This window comes from Marmota flaviventris, chromosome 7 (genome assembly GCF_047511675.1).
Source record: "Marmota flaviventris isolate mMarFla1 chromosome 7, mMarFla1.hap1, whole genome shotgun sequence".
NCBI classification, from domain to species: domain Eukaryota; kingdom Metazoa; phylum Chordata; class Mammalia; order Rodentia; family Sciuridae; genus Marmota; species Marmota flaviventris.
In genome coordinates this window covers 59,385,760-59,396,333 of record NC_092504.1, presented here as the reverse complement: position 1 = coordinate 59,396,333, position 10,574 = coordinate 59,385,760, and the positions used below count along the sequence as shown (strand labels likewise).

Sequence of the window (10,574 nt, the reverse complement as noted above, 5' to 3'; positions counted from 1 at the left end):
GCCCTGATAGAGATGGAGAGAATACCAGAAAGGAAAAAGGAAGGGAGAAAAATGATTACAAAATCCCTTGGTTTCCTGTGCTTCTTCTGTCCTTTTAATCTAAGGCACAGTGACCTTCTGTGCCCCTTGTATCCCCCTTGGATTTCTTCAACCCCCATGCCTGCCCTCTCTACAATTCTTTATGAGCTATCATGTGGGGCTAGAATGGAATTTGGAAAATTAAGAGCTGATTTTTATTCCTCTGATATCTTGGTTGCCTTGGGCACTAAAATAATTTGAATTGGTTTTGAAATGAAATGTCACTTATGGAGTAAAATTGTATAATAATTTGCTTAATTTAAACAATGAATTGGGGAGAGAGCAGCAGACATCTGATTTGCATTTTATACATAAAATAATGTTTATCAGATGTTTGGAGGCAATAGATATACAACTTCTGAACTGATGGGGCATGGTTATACTTATTGCTCTTGCAATAGAAACATAGGACATAGCACAGAACACCTTTACTCTTTGGTTATTTTTGAAAGCAAATATATAAATAATATAAAGAAAATTGTATTCTCCTTTCTGTCCTTGAAAGCTGTATGTCTCTGTGTTCCAGAAATTATTTGGTGCACAACCAATGGATCCCACCATTTCTTCATAACACGGTATGATAAAATAGGGAGAGGGCTTGGTAAGCCAGAAGCAAAAAGCATTCTTGTTATTTTCATAGATCCAACAAAAATTAACAGAATAATACAGTAAATAAATAAAATAAATAAATGCAAATAAAATTAAAAATGAGCAAAGGTATAAATAAATTGCAAATGAAATTTCTAAAGTAGATTTTGATAAGACAAAATTCTCAAAAATTATTAGAAGATAATGCTTACTGAAAACCAAGATACTAGCTTTAGGACTATGATAGATAATAATGAGACTTGCAGTTGCCTGCGTGCACTCACAGAGAGGCTTGCTATTGTCAAATGCCTGAGGTTGTTCTCAGTGATCCTTGACTCTGGTCACTCTATGACAACTGAAATGAGGAAAGTTAGAGTTCCAGAACACGTTTGATTCTGTGTCAGCAGGTTTCAAGAGTTGACGGCTGCGCGCGGGCGGGGTCAGCGCCTTACAGTCCTCTACGTGGTCTCTCACATCTCCCTTCCTACCTTGTTTACTCCTCCAGGGGGAGGGAAATGAACAGTCAGGTGCGACCCAGCAGGGGGAGTGGGTGAGCTGGCCCGAGGGCCGCCCAAATGTATCCTTGGGTGTGGGTATGGGTGTGGGGCAATTTGGGTGGGAGCATCGTGGCCGCTACCACCAATTTCTGCGCCTTTTTAGTGGGGTGTGTGCGCAGGAGTGAGGATAAATAGGAGGCTCCCTCCTCTCCCGACACTCACAGAGCCGGCCGGCCGTCCTCCCTGGGTGTTTCCTTGCCCTGTAGCCAGGGTGCCAGCCAGAAGAGTAGTTTCGTTTCCTCCTGGCTCCAGGATTAGTTTCCAAGCACCCTCTCGAGCGCCCGGGTCCCGGGAAGGGGGCGAAGAAGGAGGAGGGAGACTCGTCTAGGGGCTGCCCGGCCCCGCAGAGCGGGGTTGATGGACCGGGCCGCCCCGGGCAGCGGCGCCAGCTCCCTGCCACTGCTCCTGGCCCTTGCCCTGGGTAAGTGGCCACGCTGGGCACTTGAGAGCAGGAGGAAAGACCGGGGCTGGAGTCACAGGGAGGGCAAACTCTGAATCGCGCAGACATCTGGGCACGAGGGCGCTCTCGGGCTGGCGAGCGCGGGTCAGAGAACTTTGATGACTGAGAGAGGACGAAGTTGAGGATCTGGCAATTGGGCACTTGGGGCTGCACCTGTTGGAGGCTGCCCCTAGGCGTGGAGGGAGGCCCGAAGGCGGAAGGGATCGCGCGGGCCGCGCTGCCGGTGCTATGCTCAGGTTGCCAACGGGAGCAGTGCACAGAACAGAGGGCCCTACAGCGACCCGAGGGGGTGCCTTAGGGCTCTGGGGACAGAGTGCCCTCGAGTGCGGAGTGGTGGGAGGAAAACTCACTAAAGAAGGAGAATAGACGTCTGTACCCCGAAGGGTACCCACAGGAGCAACTCAGTGACCCAAGATGCTGGCAGGGAGTGTGGAGCAACCTGGTGGAGAGAATTTCTCCCTCTCTCTCTCTCTCTCTCTCTCTCTCTCTCTCTCTCTGTGTGTGTGTGTGTGTGTGTCCGGCAGTGTGAGAAAGGAAGGGGACGGCTCCTGGAGAAACTGTCATGATCTAAGAATGAATTAATATGCCTTATTTTTGCTGGGGCAGCTGGAAGGAACTGGGAAAGGCAAAAACTCACCTTCGGGGACCTGACTCTCCTGTTGCTGACAGGGAAGAAAGGAAAGGGAAATGACACATTTTATTGAGGAAACCTTTGATGAAATTCAAGAACACTTCACTTGTAATCTGTTATTTCCTATTTTAAGACGAAACTCTGGGAGGGAAAACTTTTCTTCAGTGGGAGAAAAGTTGTTACTTTAAAGACCACTGGACATGAATCACCTGGGTGAGGGAAGAGGACAGGTGGAAGGAACAGGTGCCTTGAACTTTCTGGAGCCATCCCTATGACCTTGGAAGTCTGTGCTTAGGATGGAGAGCTGGAACTTCAAATGACTGGAAGTAAGGCTCTCCTTGCCTCCAAAGTAGGAGGGGAGCAGGAAGTCATGTAGGTGGGAAAAGTCCACCACCTGGAAACACCCTCTTGCATTGTGGTTATTTTGGATGTCAGAAGGAAAGGGACCCTAGTGATATTTTCTAGTCTTAACTGGAGAGTATGGGCATCTTGGATGGTACATGGGGAGGTCTCCCTAGCCTAAACATTGTCATGGTATCACTCCTATCTTCAACCCTGGAAACACATGTGAATAAAGGGGTGGAATTTTTTTCTTATGGAGGAAAAATAAGTGGAATCTAAATCAATGTTTTCATTTTTGTTCTGTCCTTGGAGTGAGAAAGCGGGTAATGTAACTTGGTTGCAGGTGGATCAGACATAGATTCATGGTTAGAAAGAAGGGATGGATTTAACAAATCCTGCAGAGGGAGAAGTCAGTATTAGTGTAGTGAAGAGTAATGAGGAGCATCAAGAAGAGTGATGCACCTGAGATTTAGGACTTTCACCAGGATCACTGGGATGTAGGTGGCATCCTCCTCCTTTGCCTTACCTGCACAGTCTGGCAGTCTAGGTACTCAGTATCTGCTGTAGTCAGCAAGATGCTGAAGTATGTAGGTATGGGTAGGGGGTGAGAAGAGTATTGGAGAGATTCCTAGACCACAATTCTTGCCCCAAAAAGAACATTGGGGAATGCAAGACTGCCAATATGAAACAATTAGAGAAACACTTAGGAAACCAAAGAAGGGAGAGCTCAGTAGTGAGGAAAGGAATAGTGGGGAGAAACTGTTTAAGGGACCTGAGTAGGTAATGGAAGCTTGGGTAGGATTTCAAATAGCAGAGAAGAAAGTGAGAAATAGATAAGGGAAAAAGCACTTAGTAAAGGTTGATGATGGGATTGAGAATGTTCTACTGGAAAGACAAGCAACAGCTTGTAAGACAGAATTCATAAAATGCAGACAGATTATGACGAATTGAAAAAAAGACTGTAAAATATTTGGACACGAATCAATTAGTAGTAAAATGCACACTATCACAAGGCTTGGATGAAGGATGTATAATGTGAACAATGATTTACAGGAGATGAATGAATCTGGCACTGGGGTGCACTGTGGGAAGAGGGGAGAAAAACTGCAGATCAGAGGGTCTGATTGTTTCATAGGTATGATCCAGGCATGAGCTAATTAGAGCTCAAATTAGGGTGCTGGGCCAAGAGAAATGCCAGGGTAGAAATAACTGTTGAGTGTTGATGGACATTCTCCCCCACTTTACTGTCATACTGTGCTTTAACTTTTTTTTTTTTTGAAAACTTGTCAAAAGGCAGAATTGTACAGACTTCTATACACTCAGGGTAACCGAAATGTACAACCACCTTCAGAATGATTGACTTAGGAAGTTGAATTCTGCGTCTGCATCCACTAAGAGCTCTCTCTCTTTTTTTTTGCAAAATGCCAAAGGATATAATTTGTTGGCATCACTGTTTCCATTAAGCATTTCTATTTCTATCATACACACTTTACTTTTAAGTTCCATTCCTAATTTAAGGGACATGTTATTTTATTTACTTTTTGAAAAGAATGTGAGAAATGTGTTGGGGGGGGTGGACAGTGGAAAGACCAGAGAGCTGGCATTGAGCAGACATGAGATCTGGTTCTTGCTCTGCCATTCTGTGACTAAGATATCTGTAAGTCACAACTTTCTGGCATTGTTTTCTTCATTTGTAGAATGAAGGGGTTTCTCAGATGACTATACACTTTCCTTTCTCATATGCTTTAAAAAAGTAAAATAACTTGTGACAAATTATGGATGACTTATATGTATTATAAATGCAGATGCTCCTTAAATACACCTGGGACTTAGCAGATGGATTTAGACAGGGGAGTTTTTATTATAACATATGCAAATGATAGACTATTCCCTTTGGGAAATTTTATGAACAGAAAAGTAAGGTGATATAGAAAAGAGTCATACCTAGGAAAACTGAATTAATATGGTACATATAAATTTAACATAGATATAAATTTTCTATTTATATATGTAATAATGTATATACTTATATATGTAGATCTGTACATATTTTTATATGTAATTAAATTCTTTGTACATATTAATTGATTATATTTTACTAAAGCTAAAGGAATTTTCATAGTCAGTAGAAATCTTGAACAACTTAATTTTTCTATAAATAGAATTTCCAAAAAACCCTTCCATTTCTCAACTGTATTATCTTATTTGCTAACAAATCCATTTATTAATAGTATACCAATTCCAGTGATTCAGAGGAAACTGTTGAAGAAGAGATATTGAATACTTTGTTTTCAGCTTTGTTATTTTGTATGAGAAATAATCCCATTAAGATTATTTTCATTCTAAGCATTATGGGTGATGGGCGATAGCCTTAATTTGTAACTGGTTATGATTCCTTAGATGACGAAGATGCCAATCCATAACTTCTTCCTTGCCAAAAGAGGGGAACACCCTGTAGTGACTTCATTCTGAGCCATATTTGCATTTGCTTGCTTTTTCAAGACATGCTACGAAAATTGGAGTCTGGTTCCAGTAACTCTTACATTTTGTCTGTGAGGGCAGTTTCTGTGTTTTTAAAGTTAGTGTTAATATTGGATGATTTGAATCACAAATTATCACAAAACATCCTGTCTAAACAGTGGTTAGGATTACCTTCCCAGGCCAGTTCATATAAAACTTTGAATTAAAAGGGTACTTAAAGGATAGAACTAATTGGAATAATCTTATATTAAAGTCTGTAGTAAGCATTAAGTTCGAAGAGATGTGACTGGTTTTATTATTATATCTTCATAGCAATGGATTTCTCTTCATCTGCAAGGACTTTAGAGGGTTCTCTCTCTCTCTCTCTCTCTCTCTCTCTCTCTCTCTCTCTCTCTCATACATTTGCATTAAAAAGACATCTTGCAATTCAGGGCATTTATTTCTCAAAAAGGGATTGCTATGGTTTAGACCTGCAATGTCCCCCAAAGGCTCATGTGCTTAAGGCTCCAACCACAATGAAGTGGTCTCCAGAGGTAAAGGTTTTAGGAAATGATTGGACCACAAGGGCTCTAATCTCATCAGTGGATGAATTCATTTTATGGATTATTAATTTGAATAGATTATTAGAAGGTAGAATCTAGTTGAAGGAAGAGGTCTCTGGAGGTTTGCCCTAGAAATGTTTATCTTGTTCCTGGCCCCTTCCTTTCTGTCTTGTGTGACTGTTTCCTGGCTGCCATGAGCTGAGCATCTTTCCTCTTCCATAACCTTCCTCCAAGACGTTCTGTCTCACCTCAGGACCAAAGCAATGAAGCCAGCTAGTCATGGACTGAAATCTGAGCCAAAATAAACTTTTCCTCCTTTAAGTTGTTTATGTCAGGTGTTTTGGTCACAGAGATAAAAAGCTGACTAACACCAGGGACAAAAGCAAGAATCTTTTGTGGAGGAGTATAGGTTTTGACTTATACCTTCTAAGATTTGCAAGTCAGACACTGAAGTGGCAAGTATTTAATACCACCATTCATTTATACAAGTTTAATTATTCTTAAGTTACCTATTTAGACAATTGTAGAATGCTTCAAATGGAGTAGCCCCCAATGTCCTTTAAATGAGCAACTTTCCATGTTTCTGTGGAAAACTTAATGCACAACCAAGTTGTGGAGTGCTAAAGGTTTATAGTGATTCAAACATCATACAGTGAGTTGATTTCCTCATTCTTTTATACTGTCCCTACAGCTAAACTCACCTTGTGTGTAATAATAACAGTCATGCTGTTAGTTTTGGCCACATACAAGGTGTGGATCCATTTTGGCTTTCTCAGTCTGGATTCCACAAGAGTTTTTTTTTTTTTTTTTTGTGGTGCTAGGGATTGAACCAGGGCTTTGTGCATGCGAGGCAAGTCCACAAGAGTTTTAAACCATATACTTATTTTTTTTAATATTTATTTTTTAGCTTTAGGTGAACACAATGTCTTTATTTTATTTTTGTGTGGTGCTGAGGATTAAATCCAGTGCCTCACACATGCCAGGTGAGCGCCATACTACTTGAGCCATATCCCCAGCCCCTTAAACCATATACTTATTTTGAGTGACTCATAGTTGTCCTACAGAGGATACATAGCTAATCCTAGTCTAGATGCACAACAAAGAAGTTAAATCATCAGACAATAGATGCTTTAGGACATTCAAAATTAATTCTCTTTCAGAGAGCTGGCTATAGGAAGGTCAGATTTTCTCTAACACTCACTATATCTCCGAAAGGTAGATGCTATTACAAATGACCCAACTTTATAGACCTGGAGCCTAACACTCTGAGAAATTAAGTGACTCCCTAAAATACACCATAAGGTGGAATCAAATTCTTGTCTATATGATTTCAAGATTTGAATTCTCAGCCCTGCCCCATGCTACCTTCATGTTTTATGTACTATTAATGCTTCTTAAGCTAAGATCCTAGTTGATTATGGACCCACAAAGAATTCTTAGGCTAGTTGGTCAGGAATACTCTCAAGTCAAATTTAAGAGGAAAGTAATCTGATTAAAATGGGTATCCTTTTTATAGCTAAAGACTGCTAGCATTCATGGGGATATTTGTATCTTAACAAAAAAGGAATCTCAGTAGCTCAAATGAATCTGTAATTGTGAGCATATAAAGGAAGAGGAGAAACTGTTTTGGATGGTTGGAGAGAGATGGAGTATTTAATCTTAATTCACATCAATTAAGCAACTGCCTACTTTGATTATCAGCAAAGTCAAGTAACCATGAAATACTTTCCTGCATTCTTTACATTTTTTCCTGAAGATATATGGTATATTATTTACTGACTTATAGGCTAGTTATTATTTATAAAAGGGAGGTGGAACATTTATAACAATGTTCATATTTAATCTTATTTCAAGGTTCTAAGTTACCTATATAACAGAAAGAATTATTAATGTAACATTTTCCTCTTTGCAAAAAAAGGTATGCATTTATTTATTTGTTTGGACTTATTATTTACTTTGGGGAGATTGTATAGAGTGTCTGGCAGATAGCAAATATGCAAAACATATCAGCTAAATTAATGAATGAATGAATTCAAGTGGTTATTGGTGGAATGTGCCCATCCACTAAAAAAGGCAGCAAATAAAGCATTTCTATTATGCTTTTGCCAAACATTAGCCCATGGTTCAGAGATGTTGTAGAAGGGCATGTTTCTTCACCTCTTGTTACACGGAACTTGCAATTGGCTGTGCTGGTGATCCATTCATCCATTCTTGTTTTTCAAGAAGTAAGATTATTTCTTCCATTTCTTATGTTTCATATTAGAAAGTCAGGCTGCTACATCCTTCACATGATTGGTTCAATGGCATAGTTCATTGGTAAAAATATAGGCTTTTAATATAAGTGTTGGGGGTTGAGGGTATAACATACAAAAGGTTCCAGAGTTCGGTTCCAGCCCCAATAATTAATTAACTAATTCATTAAATTAAATAAGACAAAATAAGTATTTAAGTGAAGAAGAGAAGATCAGTGGACTAGGGTACTTTCCAATGGTTTATTAAAAATGTTCTTTGAATTCTGTGTGGTGTTAGGTGATTTTTTTTCTCTTTGATTAGAACTTTTTGGACACATGTTTTTCATTAGTGGTGAATAATCAAGTTGTTCTAGTCATAGGTTTCTGTTTAATATTAAATAGAAAAGAACTTTTGGTGGTTCATGTAGAAGTTGAGCTAGATATGCTTTAGAGATAGACTTGATATTTGATTTGTCAGTGTGGAATTTCTAAGTTATTTTACATTATATATGAAGTTTTCATATCCATCAATTGTCTGAGTTTCCTAATGGTTAGATGTAAGTACATGACATATAAATTCTTGTTCTCTATTCTTTGAGGTGAGCTGTGTGGTCCAGGCCTTTCTAGAATAGGAAATGACCACTTGCCTTTGCCTTCTAGTGCAGCAAGCTCAGTAGCAAGGCCAGAAAAAATGTCATCAGAGCTGAATTAATCATTTTTATGAGATCTGGATCTGACTTGTTTGTGACCACCTTCCTATTGCAATGTCACCTGGGTTCTGGAAATCGAGAGAGCTCTTACCTCCTAGGGAGACTGACACAGAATGTTGCTCTGCACTTGGGGATCTACTTGACCTTCACTATGGAATCTCAATAGAGTAACTCTTTACATTTTGGGGGACATTTAGAATTGAAAAAGTGTTTTCATCCCCATTATCTCATTTTATCTGAACAACAAAAATAATAGCAGAGTAGTTATGCAGTGTGTGAGCTAGGCACTGTTCTAAGAGCTTAATAACCCATTTTATTCACATAGTAATGCTATCTAGCTCCTGTGCTAGGTGAATAAAGTTGTACACCAGAGCTAGATATCATTATTATTTCCATTTATAGAGGAAGATATGAAACAGAGAGGTTATGTAAATACTACAAGGTTCTGGCTTGATGAATATGAACTCTAAGTGCAAGATGAGTGCCTGGATCATAACAGATAAACATTCATTGTTGAATATAGTAAATAGGAGGGGATTAGACACTAAAATTCAGAGATATTACATTGCATTTAAGTGGAAACCCACCACTGGGAACCAGTTCTCCAGACTTATTTAAAAGCCATTTATATTCATCCTAGCTGTTTTCTACACTCTCTCTCTCTCACATATTAGACCCCTGGCTCTTCATTCTACCTAAGAAATACTCCCTGCTTAGAACCCTAACTTGGGCCATGCTGTTGATAATATTCACTTGACATTGAGCAGACCAAGTGTTTGACTTCATTCTGCCCAGCGTCATTCTGGGCAGCCCACTCTGACTCTATTCTTAAATCAACCTGAACTTGTGTGGTGACTACTGTACCTTCCTCATCTGCTTCACCATCACAACACCTGGGGAGTGCTCCTGTGGGCAGATAGAGTGGGGTGATATTACTTTACATTCTTCTGGATTGAACCCACATGCCTATTACTGAGAATGGGTAAAAGGAACCTATTCTGAGACAGGGCAGTGAGATAGTCAAGAGGTAAACCCTGAGCCAGACTGAGTCATGCCAGTGCAGAGACTTGCTACCTCTGAAATCTTGGGCAAGTCTCATAAGGTCTCCGTTCCTTCATCTATGAAAACTGACAGTAATAAAACCAAACCTATTATGTGGCTTAAATGTATCACTGTATAAAGCACTTAAAATGTGCCTGGAACAGAGTAAGCTTTAGATAAGCAAGGGCTACTGTAGTAGAAAATAGGAAAATACAGAAGAAATCATTAATTATAATCAATACTTTGATTTGTTTTTGATATTTTGATTATAGGCATTTTATGAATTTAATCTGGGTCTACTCACTGATGGACAAATTTTCTATTTATGTCTAGAATGACTGCTCCTACTAGTTATGAAATAGGAAATAGATAAGAATTCTCAAGAGCCTCATTTTAACTCATTTTGTTAAAAAGGAACACATATGAAAAATAAAGCTGCAAAAGTAAAATACATATTTACTTTCTAAAAATAAATGATTTCATAGATTCTTCTTCCCTTGCAAATTTTGATCATAATTTTGTGCAACAAAGAATTTGATGCTACTTGCCTGATATGGATATTGAACACAAAAATCAGACTGTAGTGGCAGAGTAAAATAATATATTTAAAAGGGGATTTTAATATTTGAGATAATCTCATCAAAGTGGGGTTCTCTCATTTATTTTAATTATACAAATAATTACCTCAATTAAAAAGAAATGAAACTGACATTTTGGAAGAATGATGATGCAATGTCAAAATCAGGAAAATGGAAAATAAATTGCTTTAGACATTTTGGGGGATAAACTAATTTTTTCAAAATTTTAAGAGTGAACAGCCATGCATAAATATTAAGTTGTTTCACAATGATTGATTTGTAAAATTGAGATAGTTACTTGACCTCTCTATGCCTCATTCTCTTACCTAAAGAAA

At 39.0% G+C, this 10,574-nt stretch overlaps 1 protein-coding gene across 1 annotated transcript in view; it reads left to right on the top strand.

Annotated features, from left to right (window-relative positions):
* The first annotated feature begins 1,580 nt into the window (after positions 1–1,580).
* The window catches only part of Btc (betacellulin), a 53,470-nt gene continuing 44,476 nt past the window's right edge, over positions 1,581–10,574 (top strand). Inside the window, exon 1 of the mRNA XM_027939777.2 lies at positions 1,581–1,644. Coding sequence (XP_027795578.1) covers positions 1,581–1,644 — 64 coding nt within the window. The remainder of the gene's footprint in view (positions 1,645–10,574) is intronic.